Here is a 21,757-nt window from a genome sequence, read left to right on the forward strand (position 1 = left end):
ACACACACACACACACACTCACTCACTCACTCACTCTCTTTCTCACACACACACACCTACACACCTACACACACACACACACCTCAGTATGGGGGCTGATACCATAGCTGCCGTGTCCCTCAGGCTCTATGGTGAACGGCTGGGGCTCGGCCTCGGAGGAGGACGTCTATGAGGAGCGCAACTTCTCCAGTCACAGGTCCAGCGGGGACAGCTCCTCCGACGGCTCCGTCTTCACACACTGCAGTTTCGCCCAGGCCCTGGTAGCGGCCGCAGACAAGGCGGGCTACCGCCTGGACGGTACCAGCCTGAGCAAGAGAGGTTGGTTGGTTGGTTGATTGGTTGGTGTGTGTGTGTGTGTGTGTGTGTGTGTGTGTGCCCTGCCTTGAGAAAAAACCTCTAAACCGGAGAGGATGAAGAGCACTGGCGCTGCATCTGCACTGTTCTGCAACCTCTCTCCTCTGTTGGCCTGGTGTTTCTCTCTGTGTGTTGCTGCTTGCGGATGGCGTTGCTGCGTACGGCCCTGGTCCTGCATGGCAATACTGTACACACAGTAAAAAAAAAAAACACACACACACATATGGCTGGATAGAGGATGTCTTTCCCTCTCTCTCTTGCTCTCGCTGTGTCTCTCCATCCACAGCTCATGTCTAACCCCCAGCTTTGCACTCGTAGGTGTTTTGGGATAGAGGTAATACAACCTGGGTGAAACCAAGTCTCAGCGGTGTTCTCTTTACAGGCTTCTAACAATGCTTCTCTTTCTCTGAAATGATCAAAAACCGTCGACAGGCACTGTATTCACTGTCATGGTGGGATTTGAGAGTGCCTCTGGTTTTTTGATTGATTGACTAACTGCACCTTCCATGGGCTCCTGTGATCCTCCAGCTTGGAATCGAACACTCCTCTCTCCATGGTCCCCTCCCCAGTACATGAACTAACGACCCCCCCCCCCCCCTCCTCTCTCTCTCTCTCTCTCTCTCTCTCTCTCTCTCTCTCTCTCTCTCTCTCTCTCTCTCTCTCTCTCTCTCTCTCTCGCTCTCTCTATCCCTCTCTCTCTCGCTCGCTCTCTGTCTCTCGATCCATCTCTCTCTCGCTCTCTCTCTCTCTCTCTCTCTATCCCACTCTCTCTCTATCTCACTCTCTCTCACTCTCTCTCTCTCTCTCTCTTTTCTCCCTGCAGGTAAAGGCCTCTGTCATCGGCCCAGGCCGGGCAGTCCCTTCTCCACGGATAGCAGCACAGTGGGCACCCATAGCTTGGGCCACCAGCGGGGCCCCCGGCCCACCCGCAAACCCCGTGGCCAGCCCACAGCACCCCACCGGAGAGACCCCAGTGCAGACGGTGAGACAGAAGGGGCCGGAGGTCACGTCAAAACGATGTAACCCTTAGACATGACACCTCCTCCTAAGACCTCTTCATCCCTTTTCTCCCCCGTTCTGTAAATAATTAAAAGCATTATGACTCCCAATGGCCCCTGGCCCTAGCATATATTACTTTTTCTTTCTGTGACTGATGGATACATGATTCACGTATTTAGAGAAATGTATTTGTTGTATGTCACTTTGGATAAAGGCGTCTGCTAAATGCTAAAAATGTAATGTAAATGTAACATGACTATGCCTGTGTCACTATCTGACAATTATACTATTCCAATCAAAATCACTGATAAGGAGGACCAGGAAGTACAAGCGTGTATAAATGTAATTTAAAGTAGGTAAATAATGACCGTGTGTCACCTGTCCCCTCCTCTCCTGTCAGACCTACCTCCTCCCCCCGAGCCCCCGCCCTCCCAGGCGCAGAGTCGTATCCAGGGGGCCCGCAGTGTGGGCAGCATGGGGCCCCCTGCCGAGAGGGGGCCCTCCTCCCTAGAGCGCCAGCCCATGCCTGGGGGCCTCGGTCTGGGGATGGAGGAGATGAAGAACTCCATGGACCGACAGACCCGCACCTCCCTGGAGCGACACCTCCAAGCCCAGGCCCAGGAGAGGCTGGGCTCCATGGAGCGAGGGGACGAGGGACGCAGGGGACACAAAACAGGTACTGGTGTACTCCTGTACACCCCAGTCACACTAGAGTTGTACAGAGATTAGGGGTGTGCAGTCATTATCTGTATCTAGATGTTCAACCTACACAATTATATATACCACACCCACTTCCGGTATATCCGATCAAATATATATAAATAAACAGATATTTTTATGGTTAAACAGATACAGATACAGATAATGACGTCATTTAACTGGGGGACATTGAAACAGTTATTTTTTATATAAATTGAAACATTCTGTTATACATTGGAAATAGAAACTATTTACAGTAAAGATATATAAAAACCTTCAGTTGAAGGGAATAATCTTAAATTCCAATGATGCTGCGTTTGCATTTTTTTATGCGCTCACATTACTTCAGTTCACTAGAATTACTATTTGCGACATGAGAGTTTTGCATCGAGGCAGCTCTCAGCCTGTGTAGTAAATGAAACGACTAGTTAGTGAAATCAAAGTCCTATGTTGCAAACAGAATGTGCATTTTTATCTTGTGACCATCCACACAATGATATTAATCGTTTTGAAGAAACATAATAGCTGACGCACACACATGTCAATCATGGCTTTTTTCCCAGAATAATAATGAGCAACTTCGGGTAGAATCTGTATCTGTTTCCATCGCATTATTTGTGTTTTTCCGAATAACGTATTAGTTTTCGGGTACATCCGTAATTCATACAATACAAACAGGTAGCAGTGGCATACAACTAAAATTTCCCTGCCCAGATCATTGATACAATACCAACCCAGGACTGTAGTGGAGAACAGCAGCCATTGCTCTACAGCAACTAGCTGACAGCATGGAGTGGAGGGCCGCAGTGCTTTGGCAGTGGTAGGCCTTTAGTAAGCCCTGGTGTTCAATCAGCACTCCTGCTGAGTGGAGACTGGACTCCCATGAACAGATTGCACTGTCTGCCACTTACTCCATCTCCCAGTGTTAGACGAGCCAAACACACACACACACACACACACACACACACACACACACACACCCTCACATACACACACACACACACACACACACACACACCCTCACATACGCACGCACACACACACACTAACACACACACACATACACCAACACACACACTCCCTTAGCTGTGGCCAACCTTGGCCAGCGCCAACGCTAACCCAGCTTAGGCAGGAGGTCCCAGCCCCACAGATGCACTCTAATCGCCCCAGCTTTCCCCTCTCTAGCAAACCGACCACTCTGCACACTATCCACCCATCTGTGTGAGTGTGTGTGCTCTCCGTGCCAAGACGCTCTCAGACAGACAGACAGACAGACAGACAGATAATCAGACAGTGTGCTCTCCGTGCCAAGACGCTCTCAGACAGACAGACAGACAGACAATCGGGCAGGCAGGCAAGCAGGTAGGCAGGCAGGCAAGCAGGCAGGCAGGCAGGCAAACAGACTGACAGACAGACAGACCAGCAGAAACAGACTGGGGCTCCACTCTGCCCTCTCCTCTCCACCGCTGTTTGAAGTGACAGTGAGACTTCCCTTAGCCTGATTGATGCACAGCATGGTCCAGAGTGCTCAGGACAAGCCCCGTCTTTAGTCATTAGTGGAGCAGTGGGGAGCAGTCTGATGAGATGCGGTTTGATGGCATGAGTCATGACATGGAAGAGACTTCCCCAGTTCACACAAAAGAGCCAATCTGATCTGAACCAAGCTGAGCTGAACTGTGTTGGCCTGGTAACGCATCCAACACAGTTGCTGCAACAGTGCTAGGAAAGTGACAATTTGATAACTATTCCCAGATACTATGCAGATGCAGATACTATATAGAGGCCTTGTCCACACTACACCGTTTTTTTTGTAACCGGGGTTTTCCCTAAAAAAAGAATCGCGTCCACACAATCACAGTTATAAAAAAACACCATCCACACAAAACCGCGAACATTGTTTAAACCGCGCCAAAAATAACCAATAGCGTCTGGCTGCGCCCCTTGGCGAATCAGAAGTCTGGAAAACAGCTACCATTTCCGGTCCTATTATTATTAATATTATTATTCAAACTTCCTAAACATTTTGAAACATATTATGTCTGTGTACATTAAAAACTGTAGTCGTCATCACAAGTTAGAAAATGATATTGGGCCCCCAAATCAGTTTACAACTTGTTGTAATTATATTACGATGTTTCTGTCAGTAAAGGTATGCAAGCAATGCAGGGGGCGTTCGTAAATCCGCTCTGAGAGCGCCGGAGCGCACACTGGGTTCAACGTCCCGTAATTTGATTGGACAAGAGGCATTACATGAGTGCTGATCAGATTTCCAGGGCGAATTTACGAACGCAGCCGTAATATAGCTAGTTAACAGAAGACGGAAAGAAACGTCAGATCAGATATATAAACGGGTTATTTTGATAAACTGGACACATTTTGGGAATATATATGGTTACTTTCTCGCCTGAAAACATATTAAAACTTCATCAAATGTTAACACTTGTAGAGGCAAAAGTACAGATTTTAGCCAATGGAGGTTTAAAATGGAGGATTTAAATTGTCTTTGTTTACAAGTAGCCTAATGCCTAATGGCGCATATATTCTGACGTCATAGATGTCGCACAATTGACGTTCAAGCCGAAAACCCCGGTTTTCCCGTATACACCTCTCCGCTGAAACCGGAGTTTCTACAAAAGTTCACCCTGGCCGGAGTTCTCAAGAAAGCACGGTTTCAGTAACCGCGAACGCCGGGTGTGTGTGGATGGAAGGCAAAACCGGGTAGAAAAACGCCCGGTTTAAAAAAAAACAGAGTAGTGTGTACAGGGCCTAAGTGAAAAACAGAAAATATTAAAGCCAGTACAATACGATTTGGGTCAGACCTGTAGTGTGTATATCCAGTGTTTCCCACAGGATTTTGTGTGACTGTGGTGAGTTTATTTTTTTTTTTAAACTTGCTCCGGCCTTTCGGCATAGCGGAACACACCCATGACAGTCTTGTCTATGTATGGGAAACACTGGCATATCCTCTGTTATGCTGCCCAACAGCAGGGGGCGCTGCAGTAGCCAGCTCCTTCTTCCTTAGGGTGGTACAGTAGCTGTAGCAGCCTGTGGGACCCTTGTGTGAGCTCTCTCTGTGGCATGCCCTGGCACTGTCCGTTGGCACCAACCCACTGCAGATGTCAGCTAGAGAGGGTATGAGCCAGTATAGGAAATCTCTCTACCCCCTTCACCACCTTCTGCAGAAAACACCTCCCCTCCACCCCACCGACGGCTGCCTAAACACACACCTGCCATGGTAGAACCTTCAGCCAGCTACACACATCATCAAATTGTAGGCCATTTAGCTGAGGCTTTTTATCCAAAATGATTGCATCCCTAGTACCTCGTTTTTGTTGTAGATATGGTCCCGGTGGGAATCAAACCCGCAACCGTTTAGTTTTGTTCAAGTCCCATCCTCTACAGTACCAACTGAGCCACAGAGGACCATAACAGACTCAGAGAAGTAGCTACTTCTGTCTAGAGTTCTCTAACCCCTTTTGTCTCCTTCTCTGTTGGCGTGCAGAAGAGGGGTGCCTGCCCTACAGCAAACCCTGCTTCCCCTCTCCCGGGGGTCACAGCTCCTCGGGCACAGCCTCCTCCAAGGGATCCACGGGGCCACGTAAGACAGAGGGGCCCAGGGTACCTCACCAGTGGACCGCCTTGGAGCACGCTGACTTCCTAGGGACCAACGGACAGGGACAGTACTCTGGAGAGTTATGTAAGTACTGGTACCCGGCGTCAGGTCCTTCTGACCCGACCTCAGGTCCTTCTGACCCAACGTGTTTGTGAAGACGGTTCATCCTGTAGGATAGAGGTTTAATCAGTGGAGGCTGGTGAAGGTAGACATCGGAGGACGGGCACTTTGTAATGGAATGGAAACGGGTGGTATTAATGGTATTAATGCTATTAAACAGGTGTGTTTGAGGAAGTAGCGTAGAGATGAAATAGCCTACAGTACTTTTCGTTAGATCAATAGCATTGCGGCCAGAAGTGGATATTGTTACGGTGATGAGGTTTGATGCTGATAAATATGCTATTAGGGTGGAATGCTTACTAGAGATGAGTACCGGTACCTCTGACATTCATTTACATCTTGCATTGATGTCAACGGGAAACGGTGCGATTTGAGTCACGTACACAGATCTTGAGTTAGGATTCCACCCATATTGATTGATGTTGTCTCATTCAGACGAGTTGACAATGATTTGACTCTGTGTAGATTGTATTGACATTGCGGTCCTCTCTGTCTCTCTCGCAGAGTGACCGGCCTATGGATCTGAGCTGAAGAAAACCCTGTCTGTCCTCACAAGAATGAATGATGCCTCACCAGGTGGTGCAATGAACTTTGTCCTTATTTGTGTATTATCAGAGGAGAGAAGAGAAGCAGGAAGAGGCGATGGAAAGCAGCGTAACAGAACTGTAAATGTGATGTATAGACACAGACATACTGTACATCCCACTACGTTTTTTGTCCTCCAGAAAATATTTCCCACCTCCTACCTTAATTTTTTTCGTCAGAAAAAAAATCAAGTTAACAAAAAAAATGTAAACGTCTATACGAGAAAAACACATTTTCAAAGTAACCGTCCTTGGACAAAAGGGAAATGTTGTTTCCTGTAAATATATTCTTTACATTGTCATTGCATTGCTATGCAAGCCTAATTCAGTTTCAGCTTTTTGTTTCCATATACTGTCGGTTATATCTGGTCATTTGTATTATATGTGAATTGATAGGCTGTTGTGCCATAAAATAATTGTTTTATAAACCATCATTTGTTTATACTTATCATTGATTAATTATTATCATTATTATTAATTAATTATTGTTTTTTGCACTGCAATTGTTGGTGATAAGCACAAAAACATAGCTCCTGCTGACATGAAGAACCGGAAGAATATGTGAAGAGGAGTTTCTGTACTGTAAAGTAGAGAGAAGAAAATATAATATACTAATGTACAGAGAGATATTAAAGAGTAGGACTTTGCTCACGGACAGCAACTAACTGATGCCCTTTCCCAAGTTAAGACCAATCGGATGGCAGAAATATGGTTTATGGGTGTGTCTGAGGTCGAGGGCAGAGAGGAGGTAGATAGGGGGAAATGTGAAGAGGGAATGGGTGATAGAATGATTCCACTAACAATTACATTATTATTATCTAGGGGTTTAGATAATGGATCATCTTATCCCTGGTACAAGTACCTGTTGTTCTAAAAGTGGTCTGATAACATAGACACATACAGTATATAACAGAGACAGATTCAAAAGAATCTTCATACCAGCGTCTAACCACCGTTTTCTTTTTCTTTTTGTGTATGTTCATCCCACATAATTAGAACTGACTCGTTTTATTTATGCATTCATTAAAATATATGTTTTAAAGTCTCTCTAACAAAACCCGCCCACAACATGATAGTACAGTAAAGTAAATGCCTGCTAGGCAGGTGTGTAGGTGTGCTCAGTAAGCTTTAACCAATATAATCTAGCCATCTAGCTTTAGCACTTAGTGTGAGCCTCCTCAAAAAGGGTTGTTAGGCTTGTACCTGTAGAAGAACCATGTGAAGAACCTTATTTGGGGTTTCATGTAGAACTCTTTTTAGTGCCATCTAGAACCCTCTCTATGGAAAAGGTTCTACATGGAACCAAAAAGTGTTATCTTACAGGGACAAGCCGAAGGACAATGCTCCCTTTTGATAATTCCACTGGACTCATCAGGACTAGGCCACTGCCGCTCAGACGTGGCTGTAGTGATGTCTTATAATAGTGTTACTATTACTGTTACGGTCACTTACTCTATTAGCAGGACAGAAGCAACAAGTATGTTGGTCCATTGCCCCATTGCCTTGTGTATTTAATTTTTTTATTTTTAGTCATTCACGTTCATTTATGGTCATCCATTTTCAGTCCTATTGTTTACGTGTTTTAGAAGACGTACATTTGGGAGCTCTGTCTCGAGAATTCATAGCATTACCCAAGGAGAACAAAGGAGAACAACTGTGTTAGATTCAACATACAGTATGTGTGGATGTTAAAACGACAGACTTGCTCAATAATTGTTACTGAAACTCCCAGAATGCACCTCCTCCTAGAGGAGAGGAAGTGTTGTGTGTACAGTGAAGGCTGCCTGTGTACAGTGTAGGCCAGCATGGTTCAGAACCACAGAATGGGAAGGAGCCACTTGCAGGAGCAGATCTCACTGCCTCTGTCTCTACAGCATAGAGCAGACCACTTTCTATCTATCTATCTATCAATCTATCTGCCTAGCCAAGCCACCACAACTCACACAATCGTCTCTTCTGCCGCATGGAACTTATCAGCCTCAGATGTTCAATTTGTATCTTTTCCAAACAATGTTCTTCTGATTATGTTAAAGGCCTGTTCCTTTGTACGTATGCCTTGTATGGACTCCAAAACGCTGCTTTAAACAATGTTTTTCGATATTACCTTTCAGGATTTTTTCTGGTTCAATGACTGTTTCTTTAGTCTTCTTTTGTACTGCTAATGTTGATCAAGGAGATTTGGAAACTAAAAAGGCTTTGTCAGATATGCTGTTGTACTGTTGTGTTTCATGTCATCGTCATTTCATATCATCAACCTAGTGGCCAGTGTTCTGGAAATGAGGTGCAAAGAGTATCTCAGGTTATTCTACATTCTGGTGGTGTTCATGTGTGTATATACAGTATATGTGTGTGTATATATCCATATACATCTCCACTTTATAATTTCATTCCAGTTTCATTGCTGAAAGATATCCCCCTTTTGTGTCTGATGCTGTCCTATTTCTTTACATTTTTGGCAGTGGATTTGAATTCCAAGTTTAATGTGCTGGTACATCCACATTAAGACAAGATGTCAGTAACAGAAACATACCAAATTAATATTGATATTTCTAATGTCTAATGCGTTTTAGTGTATTTTTAATACTCATGGTTTTCTTTTAAATCACAGTGTTGTTGTTTTGTATTTATTAAAATGATAATAAAAATGATATTGTGAAATATGCATAAAGATTTGTGGAATATAAAATGTCTTCTTTTTTTTTTTTTTACTTGTAAAATTTGCTGTTGGAGATGAGAAGTTAGGCCATAAGGACTTGATTGACTCTCCATGTTCCTAGTAAGGTGAAATGCCTGAGTCAGTAGATCTCAGAAATATCCGAGTCACTCTTTGTCCTGCATGTTCACCACTCTGCTTCCTCTCATGTCAAAAATGTAAGAAAGAAAAACCTTTTCGAACACAAGGGGCAGAATGTCCCAATATCTAATTTGCTTGACGAGACAGTTGAAAAGCGTTCCTTTTCGGTAAGGATGAAAAGTACTATGGCTTTCCCTATCTTTTGTTCCTTTTCTCAATATTGTTCTTTGTAGCCTATCTGTGTGTTGCCTTTTTGCAAAAAAAAAGAAAAGAGGATTAAAAAAAGACAAAAAGAGAAAGTTGTTGGGTGAAGTCTTTCTGTACAGTTCTGAGCAGGTTGGTACCCTGCTCCAATGCCATTTCTACATTCTCTTTTTTTTTCTGCAAGCAGACAACCTTCTGTATTCATATGCATGTTCTTGTCCAAAAAGAAGAAAAAAGTGGATAAAGAAAATAAACTTTTTCAAGTCTCATTCCCATGTCCTGTAAAATAAATCAAAGTTCTTTTCTTTCCTTGTACCTGGATCACTATCAACAAATAAAATATTTTTGAAAAATGAAAATGCTTGCCTTTTAATTGACAAGCTGTATACTTACAATATTCAAAGTCACCTGGAATGAATCAAAGTCACCTGGAAACATATGCACACCTGTCAACAGTCCAAGCTGGTGGAGGTGGGGAATGTGGGGAATGTTTTCCTGGCACACTTCCAGGCTCAATAATACCAATCAATCATTGTTTGAATGCCACAGCCTATTTGCGTATTGTTGCTGACCATGGGCATGGACCATGGCCACAATTTACCCATCGTAATGACTATTTCCAGCATGCACCAGGTCATAAAGCAATTGTCATCTCAAACTGGTTTCATGAACATGACAATGAGCTCAGTGTTCTTCAGTGGCCTTCCTAGTCACCAGATCTGAATCCAATAGAATACCTTTGGGATGTGGTAGAATGGGAGATTCACAGCTTGGAAGTGCACCTGAAAAATGTGCATGAATTGCGTGACACAATCACATCATCTGGGGCCAGAATATCAAAGGAATGTTTCCAACATCTTGTGGAACCAATGCCAAAAAGAATTGAGGCTGAGTCATAGTCAATTGTGTGAGTGTGTGTGTGTGTGTGTGTGTGTGTGTGTGTGTGTGTGTGTGTGTGTGTGTGTGTGTGTGTGTGTGTGTGTGTGTGTGTGTGTGTGTGTGTGTGTGTGTGTGTGTGTGTGTGTGTGTGTGTGTGTGTGTGTGTGTGGGTGGGTGGGTGGGTGGGTGGGAAGGGAAGGGAAGGGAAGGGAAGGGAAGGGAAGGGAAGGGAGTTCAATGGAAGGGAGTTTGGTGCCATATATACAAATATACTATGTATATTATAGAAATTGGGACAGAAACATGAGGACAGAAATCCCAAATCACAGACAGACACCCTCGTTTGAAGAACTCTTAGGAAGAAAAATAGCTTCATACTAGCTTAACCTGATGTGATTTAGAAAATGTAAGGATACTGGGTGGTATATCTAGGAAAAGTCATGAAAGGAGGGTCCTGAAATTAGTATATATAAAGTATACTTTTTACTCACTTGGTCAAATGACCCCACCCATGGCTGTTCTAATGTTAACAAGGAGGGGCAAGACTCTTCAGAAAGGGTTCCATCTTATAAAAAATATAAGATGGACGTTTTTGCAGTTACGACCTTCATTTTTAGATGATACCATAATATGTACACAGTCAATGTGTGAAGCTTAAACACTTTTTTTAGTCTAATATTTTTAAGTCTGATGGCATTAAGAAATGAAGGCTCGTAATGAAAACCAATAAAAAAGGACATTATACTGAAGTTCGTTAAATCATTTCATTATCCCATTCCCTCTCTCTGCTTCATCTAAGGAAATGACAGCAATTATTCATGCTACTGTAATATCTCGTTCCCCCCTCCCCTCTCTCTCCCTCTCTGTCTGTCTTTGTCTAATCAATGTGAATGACTTACCCTAGGCAGAAGAAAGCCAGAAGCCAGAGGTTTCAGGGAGAGCGCCCTACTCTCTACTGAGATCCGTAGTTCACAACGGGAGCCCTCCTCTCCGGGTGATATAAGATGTGTTTCCTTTGAAATGGTCGGAAAATCTTTGCATTCATATTTATGGGAAAGGTTCACCAATCTATCCTGACCCTTTAAACAAACCCATCAGTAGAGGCGAGACTGTGTGTGCTCACTGTGCTTCCTATTTCACACCTCTGCCTCTGCTTCAGCCCGGGGGTCCACAAGGAGTAATGACTGGCCCTGCTCTTTGCCAACTAAGCAACTTTTCCCTTCCAGCGCCATCCTTTATATCCAACTGGGTTTCCTTCTCTGTGTTGTTCTATGGCCCTTTTTCTCCCTCATTTTTCACCTGTGTTCCCTACAGAACGAGCACACAAATGTTTTTGTTCAGTGTCTTTGTCTCGACATACCCTAAGAAGCCAGTGCATCTGCGTATGCCTGCGTAATTGCCCCCATTTGAGATGCTGGTGGCTGAGGCTGTTGAAGACATTAGAGAAACACAGCAGATGGAAATAAGCTGTGCTCAGCGTATACATGTCCAGACTGCAGTCAGACAGGAGCAGTGATGTGGTTGTGTGTGTGTGTGTGTGTGTGTGTGTGTGTGTGTGTGTGTGTGTGTGTGTGTGTGTGCGTGTGCGTGTGCGTGTGTGTGTGTGTGTGTGTGTGTGTGTGTGTGTGTGTGTGGTCAAGCTGCTGATGTGTGTTAATTAAAGGAAACATCCATTGCTGGTGCTGCTGGCGTCTCTTTCTCTTGCGTCTCTCCTCCTCTCTGTCTCTGTACTGGTGTGACAACGAGTGGGAGAGGGAGGGCAGCGGTACCACTGCTACAACATTCATCACACATGTCAGCCACACCAGACCAGACCAGCTGCTGAGGACAAGCAGGGAGAATTAGCATTTTATCTCTCTCTCTCTCTCTCCCTCCCCCCCCCCCCCTCTCTCTCTCTCCCCCTGAGTGTTTCCCTCTCTCTCTCTCTCTCACTCTCTCTCCCCCTGAGTGTTTCCCTCTCTCTCTCTCACTCTCTCTCTCTCGTCTCTCTCTCTCTCACTATCTCCCAGCCTTTCTGTCCATCATTGCCATTGACACTACAGCACACGTGTGATGACAGAAGCCATGTGATTCTATGGATCACACGACACCATGTTTTTATCTCACGGAATATTTGCTTTACAATGTACAATTGTGTTGATCGTAGAATACCATTTTAGAGTATGATCACCTTCCTTTCCCATCCTCCTTAGCAACAAACAGTGGAGTGTTTTGGGTTGGTTTGGTGTGATGTGATGTGATCCTTACATGCTAACATGCCATCCTGTTGAGTGTGGTGCCCTGGGAGGATCAATGGTTCCTAATGACAGGCTGTGGAGATGATAATGGGAGTGCTAGAATGCAATGTGGAGGGTAATACTCTAACCATGTGTCACCAGAGCTTAGCGGTCAAACACAAACCCACCATACACACCACTGTTGATTCCTTGCGCAGGCTTTTGTCATGAACATACCTTCCATACATTTAGCTGATTATAGGTCTTCTGACCGCAAGTAAGACGCTTTGGAGTACAGTAGGCACTATAGGGACCCCACCTCCCTGAGCAGACTCTCTCTCTCTGTGTGTGACGTCTATTTCTCTTTTAGTCTCCTCTGTCATGCGTGGGACACTGGGGAACGTCTGAGTACATCTGTGTAGACACTTGGTATTTCGAGGAGAACTGGCTGAGACTAGTCTAAAAGCCAGGTGGTATAATTACACAGAGCCTTTGTCACCTCTGTAGTATAACTGCCACCAATTAAGCCCAGCAAGACACCCACATATTGTCATTTGTTATCTCTATTTCAGTAACTGTGTTGAAGACTTTTTTTTTTTGCTCATTTATTTTAATAGATTGATATAATGTATTCCGTGTTCTATTTCTTTCTCTCTATCCCGATTGTCTCTGTCTCTCTCTCTCTCTCTCTCTCTCTCTCTCTCTCTCTCTCTCTCTCTCTCTCTCTCCCCTCTCTCTCTCACTCTCTCACACACACACACACACACGCACACACACACACACACCGATAGATAGATAGATAGATAGATAGATAGATAGACAAATACTGTAGATAGAGACAAAGATAGATAGTCCTCAGCCCTGACTAGATGGTAGCGTTTCCCCTCCACCGCCTCCTCATCTGTCACTGCTGAGCATCTGTATTGTCTCTCTGTATTGGTAACCTTCACCTGAGAGTGGTTTTCAATAAATCGCCACTCCTTCTCACCTTTTCAGATTCACCAATACTGACTACGCCCCCCCCCCCCCCCCCCATGGGTTTACCATTAACTCGTCTCTTGTTCATTCAAATATTTACTTACTTTATTTATATTTGTGCCATTTATCCTTATTCCAAAGTGACAATCAATTCATTTGACTAAGTAAGTGAATCAACTATCCACTAGTCATAGCAGGAAAAATTAATCTAAGCTCAGGCGTGGGGGTAGTCGTCATGCTAGAAGAAGGAAGAAAAAAAAATACAAATACAGTTGTGAAAGAGATAATCCTAAATGCAACCATGATTTCCCCTACCACTAGAGCACTAGACGTATCATTAGTATACACCTGGGGCTCATCTTCTTGTTAGATAAGCCAGTTGCTCCCAAACATTTTGCCAGAGACATGCACTCCAGAGGCCAATATAACAGGCCTAAACTGAAACCTGCTTTTCGACCAGACTTAAGTGCCTTTTGTCATAGTTGGAGAACTATTTGAAAACGATTTAAACTATAAAATTAAACCGTCTGAAATTTGGTCTACAATTTGAATTCACTTATAACAACATTGATAATGTCTGCATTAAAGCCTACATTATTTTACATAGCTGTCCATTTGTGAGTTAAATGGAGTATCTTGACTGATATCCTCCTAACCTATTTATTGTGTGTGTGTGTGTGTGTGTGTGTGTGTGTGTGTGTGTGTTTCCTCTAGTCTCACACCCTGCTCTCACACTCCACTATAGACCTAGCACATTTCTGGGATGCTCCCACCAGAGCATTACCAGTCCATTGTCTTTAAGAGGGATGGACTGGTGAATAGGAACATCATGTATACAAAGTATAACATACCATAAAAACACTGGCAAAAACACTAAGACAAACATAAACACTAATCTTAATCTGATGGGTGAATTATATTCACCATAAAAGCCTTCCCTCCACCACATCCCTGCTGATGAACATCTCTTAATCAAGGCTCAATTGTTCCGCATCATTGTGAATGACCTGGTTAATGGAAACCTCCCAGATTAATGATGTGTGTTAACACACAGCGAGAGACACCCCAAAGCCTTCATCCCATTCACTCTCTCATTATGTTAAGGGATAGTTTACTCAAAATACAAATTACCATGATTTCCTTCATCTTCTCTGTTATTATTTTAAGAGATGGTTTACTCAAAATACCAATTAACACGATTTCCTTCATCAACTATATCATTATTTAAAGGGGTAGGTAGTATACCTGCCACTGATATGTAGTGTCACAATGAATAAGAGACCATCATTCTCTGGAGACCATAATGCACAAGAGCCTATTTGCTCTGGTTCCATGTTTCAAAGTACTGTAATCATTTGTGGTCAAATGTGTTGTCTGCCTTATGGCTTGTTGTTGTTGTATTTTCTTCACAATGATTATATAACATGAATACTGAATACTACGATTAATTCAATCATGTATAGTTTGATATCCAGATGTGTTTTGTGAAAAGTGATTTCAGACTGCATCTACTGCACAGCACTACCCTTGCTAGCACCTGCTTCACAACAGAGAGAAATGTTCATGTGGAAGAATGTATCAAGGCCCTCTAGAGAGAGATAAAGAGAAATTCCATATTAGTGGCATTTAACCCCTCCTCTATAAAGACACCCTATAGGCAGTGTCTTTGTAAGGCAGAGACGATAGGCTCTGTCAGACCGTGCCAATTAACCATGTGTGTATGTGTATTGTGTATGCATGTGTGTGTGTGTGTGTGTGTGTGTGCATGCGTTTGTGTGTGTGTGTGCGTGTGCGTATGCGTGTTCGTGTGTACGTGTATGTGTGCATCTACACATCTATAGTAGCATCAGGTTAGCATGATGCTAGCATAGCTGCGCTTTACAGTAAAAAGCGTCAGAATGTGTTCCCTATAAGACAGTATTTTCAGAAAGCCAGAGAGAAATCCTTCTGGCCAATGATATATAATTATGTTTTTAACAAATCAAAGCAGTACTGCATATGTACCATTCAACACATTTCCTTAAAGGCCCACACCAGCCAGTTTTGCTTTATGTGGAAAAAATATTCAAAGAACGGACGCACAGAGGTTAGTCATTCACTGAGCTATTTGGAGATGTAACGGCAGATATAAGCTAGAAGCAGTTTTTCAATAAAATGTGTCAAAAGGTTGTTTCACTCAGTCACAAAAAACGTGTGAAAACTTCAGAAGACTTCAGAGCTCTGTAATGTAACTGTATGCAATGTCACATATGTCACAGCATAGTTAAGAAAATAGAATGTACACGTACTTTGACTGAAATGGCCATTTTCAGACTCAAATCACCTGGATGTCATATCAAAATGACTAACGTGAGTTTTTATTGGATGCTTTGTTCCAGCCTATCCTTTGGCTGTAAGCCTTCGAGAGAATCAGAATCACATTTATTCACCAAGTAGTTACATTTACATGTACCAATAATGTGTCCTGGTGATGTGGAGCTCTTTGTTTCATTCCAATCGATGCACATAAGACCTACTGCAAGACAAGTATGTAAGACCTCTTCACATTAAGAGACACATGGGCTGTGCTTTGCAAATACTGTAAATGATTTCCAAGGTCTAACACATTGAACAAAGACATTCTCTAGCTCTGCTGTATCTAATCAATTATAACGGATGTAGAAACAAAACTGTTAGTCCTCTCCACTCTGCTTCCTGAAGCTGTGAGATGTGTGGTATTTGGTGTGTGTAGTGTCCCTCCTTAGCAGCTCTGAGGAGAACTGTGTCTGAGGTTATGAATCAGTACGGCGCATCAGTACAACACACATTGACGAACAAGGACACACACAATGCGTAACTAACCCACAATGTCTTCCTACAATTTCAGTACAAGTCCTTCCTCACTTTGTTCATACAGAACACCAGATGGGACAGATGCCTGTATAATTGTCTTCATTCCCAAGGCATCTGGTTTATGCTTTTACCATCCAAAACACACAACAAGATCTGGCCATCCAAGTCAATCGTAGAGTCTGTAAAGGTAAACCAACACAACAAATGAATACAAAGCTCTTGTGTTGCAGACAGTGTGTCTCTAAACTCGAGCAGCATTTCCCCACTGTGTAGTTTTGGCGAGTGCAGCAGCCTGTATACATTCATCAACCTCTCAGCTAATGAAGTTGTTTCTTTCCGGACAGACGGTAGTTGAAATCCATCCTTTGCGGGTGAGGAGGGGGAGCCCCGCATTTTTTTCTTCGGGCCCCATAATAGGTTGAGCCGGCACTGCAAACACACACAGAGACACAGAGACACAGAGACACACAGAGACAGACACACACACACACACACACACACTCACACGCACGCACGCAAGCACGCACGCACGCAAGCATGCACGCACGCAAGCACGCACACGCACACACACACACTAACACACAAACACACACACACACACACACACACACACACAAACACACACACACACAGGAAAGGTGTATGTGTGTGTGTATGTGTGTGTCTCTGACACTCCTCCCTTCCTGGGATCTCCAACAACAAAGAAGCAGAGAGGAGATGTCACAGAGAGATCATCCCTGACGGCGCAGGAAGAATGAATAATTACTCCGCTTTGACTCTCTAACCCTATTCTTTGACTCTCTAACCCTCTTCTCCTCCAACCCCCCGAAATGAAAAACCTGACATCGCAAATTGCGATAAGAAGGTGACATTGAGGAGGCCGCTACATGCCAAGTTCCTTGGAAATCAAGGATTTTTTTTTCTTTTTTCTTTATGGCGAGCCGCTCAGGGGAATGAAATAATTCAAGCCTTAAAGAGCAGCCCAGTACGTGCTCCTCCTCAAAGGGATGTAGACGAGGGGCAGGGGGCTCGTATCTGAGGAGGAGGAAGAGGGGGGGAGGGGGTAGGAAGCTTTGAGCAAACTGTGGTCATGTCACACAGAAGCTGGGCTTCAGAAACGCATCATTGTCACCATTATGGTTCATAATTTGACTGACACCTCTGTGCTCGACTCAAAAGCCTTTTGCATGAGGGCCGACGGGGTTATTAGAAACGACTCCCTCAATGATGCATGTCACTGAAGCAGCAAATTAACAAGAGGAGATGGCGCGCGTTAGGATGAGTGACGGAGAAAGAGAGGGAGAGAGAGAGAGAAAAAAAAAAAGAGATGGAGGAGGAAAGAAGGAGATGGAGATACAGTGGAGATAAAGATGGAAGAAAGAGGAAGATGGATATAGAGAGAGATGGAGGAGAAAAGAGGACAAAGATCGAGAGAACGATATGGATGCGAGAGAGGGAGATGGAGATGGAGAGAGAGAGAAAAGGAAGAGAGTGAGGGAGATGGAGATCGACAGAGTGAGAGATGGAAGAGGATGAGAGAGAGAGAGAGAGAGAGAGAGACACACAGAGAGAGAGGGAGACAGAGATATAGCAGCTGGGGCAGATTTGCAGGGAGGCATTGTTATTTCTGGTGTCTGTGTTAAGGGAGATACAGTGCTGTGGTGTTACATCTCTAGCTTTGCCTAAGGGTTGTCTTAGCACTCGACACTCTCATTGTGATGAATGATTCCAAGCTGGGCCCTGAACTGGGACAAACACAACCCCTAATCGCATACTGTAGGGGGAGGGGGGGGGGGGGGGGGGCGGTCCAAACCAGAAGGTGTTGGCTTGGATCTTTTCTTTTCACTCGGTCCTTTCCAGCACTCTTTCAGCAACTACAGAGGATGCGTAACCAGGCCAGCACAGTTCAGCTCAGCTCAGCTCAGCTCGGTTGTGTAGTGTGATCGGAGTATTGTTGTGCTACTGCTGCACTACCAGCATGCTCTGTTGAACTGGGGGCTGTTAGTCTGGTGGCGGGGGGTGGCGGGGGGAGGGGGGGGGGGGGGGGGGGAGGGGGTGGGGGGCTGTTAGTCATAGTAGGACAGAGAGCTATTTTCACTTTGTGTTTACCATGTTAGTGATATTGGGCATGACAGTCTCCTACAAGACAACACTGGAGGGTCCCCCTGCCCGTTGGCTGCCCCAGTGTGTGTCTTGCCCATTCTGTCACTCCTCTTTCGAGCTGCCTTCTCCTTTCTTTCCCTTCCTCCCATGCTCTATCCTGCTCTTTCTTTTTTCTTTCACTGACATGAAACCATTCCTGATACAGTACATGTACAGTGTTTCTTTTTGTCTTCCCAGTCATTTACTCTGTCAGGGGTTTTCCTCCGGTTGCCTGGCTTCCATGTGTATATGTGCAGCGCTGTATCCCACGGTGTTGACATGTTCCTCTGTGTTCGGCATGAAACATGCAGCAGGTAATTGATGGGGTTTACCACCACAGGCATCCATCAGGAAGTGGGAGGGACTGGACCAGTTTCTAGGAATGGAATTCAGTCCCACCAATAAGGTTCTCTAATGGGGCTCTATTGCTCTGACAGCTAGTTTAGCATAGTCATGCCGTCTAAATCCAACAGAGAATTACAGAATCTAATCCCTAACCCTAGCATTTAAATGTGACAGCCCGGTCAATCTGCGGACTTCCCCCACGAGAGCACACAGTTGTTACCCATATCTGCTCTTATGGCAGTTGGCCACAACAAGTAATGCTATGAAATCATCACAATTGTTTTATAGTACAGGCATTTTGTGAGAAAAGAGGGGGGAACCTCAGACAAATTGCAACAGAAAATATTTCAACTGTTTATTGCTCATGAATGTCTCCTATATATGACATATAAAAAGTCTTAAGAAATCCAAGTGGTGGAAAGTATATTTTTTTACCATAACCTGGTAACACGTTTTTGCTTCCGAAAATGACATTATAAAGCTTTAAAATGTTGAAACTTTAATCGAATCACTAAATTAATATACTTTTATACAAGGCAACATAAATTGGCAGTAATCAACATTAATATAGGCATTGATTAACAACAATTGAAACAATTATTATTAAAATGTAACCCCTGCCATATGGGCGGGGCCTGAGTTCTATTTTAAATAAGTGGCGGTATTACCTGTAATAATAAACTATTCAAATTATGACGATCAGTGCCTCCATTAACTATGTGGAAGTATTTTAAATAGGACTTCCTTTTTAATCATTTTAATGTATTTATGTTTTAATATCATATGAATTGCCTATTACCTGTTTATGACACAACACAGTGGCTTTAAATGCAAATACCAAAGGGTATATATTTATTTACTAAATGCTAAATTTAAAGTGTTGGTAGTCAATTATAATGTTATACAAAGTCAACAGACAATATTCACAATATCACATAACAAAATATAGGCTCAAAGCCTATTCCAATTCCTTTTAAGGAAATACATGTAATGTTTCCAATAAACTCAAAGTCAACTCAAAGGATTCACAATTGTACAATATATCATTCAGTAAAATAAAAAGGTGGGCCCACACTCACACACACACGCACTCTGTAACTCAGTCCATTAACCAGTGTTACCGTTGCAGCTGACGTTGCTTGTGAGCGGGGGGGCCTTGAAACTGTTATGGCCACTTCACTCGTCCACACGAGCCCAAAACAAAAGCTTGTGCGTGGTTCAGTACTCACGTAACCTCGTGGGGAACTCGTAGGTAAACGAGGGGTTTGAAAGATGGTGTAAAAAGAGGCAGAGATGAGGGGGGATGGGGTCCAGCGCTCTCCCACGAGCGCAGGAGAATGATTGAAGGACACGGGCGCGAAGATTCACTGGACGGTCTCGAGTTACTCCAGGCGATTGGAAACGGTCTCCTTGTCCACCGGAGAGCTTTCCTGTTGCTTGGTCTCTCGACTTCCAATTCTGAATTAACAGAATACACTGAGCTCCAAAATCCAATAGCTATTTCGTTTTGATATAGCTAGAAACAATTTATAACTCAGCAAATGCTAGCAACATGCTAACGTAATTATGCTAAGCTAACCGCTTGCCGCGATTAGCTCTACAGTCAAATATAACATACTACAACGAGTAGATGTAGCTTATAAACAAACACCAGACATATGTATTTACCTCTGGTAGCTTCAATGTGCACCAACATCCAAAGGAATAACTGTTCGTTGATTCCCGAATTGTTACACACAGCATATACAAGTCTTACTTCACTCAACGATGTCCTCAAACATTCTGACACGTTACTTAGTGCAACCTAACGCTATTAGTACAAAGTCCCGCCCCCTCTCTCTCAGCATACATTACAGTTGGCTAGCTCTTCCCGATGGACCAATGAAATAAAGAAATGAATGAATGACATATAACCAATGAGCGAACTCACATTAGAGCTTGTAAACAAGTACACATTATAAACTTATAACAATGTTAATAACCGTGTACATAACCATGAAATGATGCTTATTTATTAAATGGACTTATTTATTGAAATGCTCATAGCTCACTTTAGTAGCTGGGCTACAAAAATATCACTTTTATGTCACTTTAAAAATATTTGTGACTGGTAGATTTGCACTAATCAACATCTTGGCACTATTGAACAAAAACGTAAATATGTTAACTTTTAATTTAACTAACCCTAACCCTCAAACAGCGCTGGAGGATAACGACACAGCTCATACCTGAACACTGGTGCCAGGGGCCTCTTTCATAGAACGTGCTTAGATCAAATTTTGATCTTACCCGTGTCGTACGTAGAAAACCACGTCAACGTAGTGATTTATACAATTTCAACGTGAGTCAATTTGATTGTGGAAACGATCGTAGCTCGACGTCGAGTATTCAACTTGCTTACGCACATTACCTACTGGTTATGCGGAGTTATTACAGGCATGTGAGCCGCACTGGAAAAACGTTGCCTACTGTAATTCATGCGAAGTTTAAGTGGCTCGTAATAAAATTAACGATGTTGTTACCAGCCAAGAAAATTAGTTAAATTCAAGATTTAAAGGGAACTAATGTTTATGATTGTATTTCAGTCTTTCTTTATATCCCTCCGGAGCTGTCTATCTCTCTTCAACATGCCTAAATAGACCTTGCCCGGCCACGCGCTAAATGATACTGGATTTCGAGTTGAGTCGGGATGAGGGGGAATGGCACCCCCCCTGAAATAAAAACAGTCCACATCATCCCCCGTCTAAAACTGCTATCCCCCCTTTCCATCCCTTATGTCATTTTATCAATGAACGTGGTATTACTGCCCTCTCCCGCTTCCAGACGCACGCCTACCCTATAATATAGTATTAACGCCCTGTGATAGTGGCTCAAATAGCGGCTGAATGAAGCCAAGTGCTATAATATAATATAATACAGACAGTACATAATATATAATAATTATATAATTATATATTATATATATTATGTATATTATGTACTGTCTGTATTATATTAT

At 43.5% G+C, this 21,757-nt stretch overlaps 1 protein-coding gene across 1 annotated transcript in view; it reads left to right on the forward strand.

The window, feature by feature from the left end:
* The window catches only part of robo2 (roundabout, axon guidance receptor, homolog 2), a 187,878-nt gene extending 180,309 nt beyond the window's left edge, over positions 1–7,569 (forward strand). Inside the window, 5 exon segments of the mRNA XM_080526614.1 lie at positions 124–318; positions 1,178–1,336; positions 1,754–2,029; positions 5,555–5,749; positions 6,290–7,569. Coding sequence (XP_080382740.1) covers positions 124–318; positions 1,178–1,336; positions 1,754–2,029; positions 5,555–5,749; positions 6,290–6,291 — 827 coding nt within the window. The 3' untranslated portion in view covers positions 6,292–7,569.
* Positions 7,570–21,757: the final 14,188 nt, after the last annotated feature.

The sequence above is a fragment of the Nansenia antarctica genome, assembly GCF_963989245.1.
Source record: "Nansenia antarctica genome assembly, chromosome: 3".
NCBI lineage: Eukaryota > Metazoa > Chordata > Actinopteri > Argentiniformes > Microstomatidae > Nansenia > Nansenia antarctica.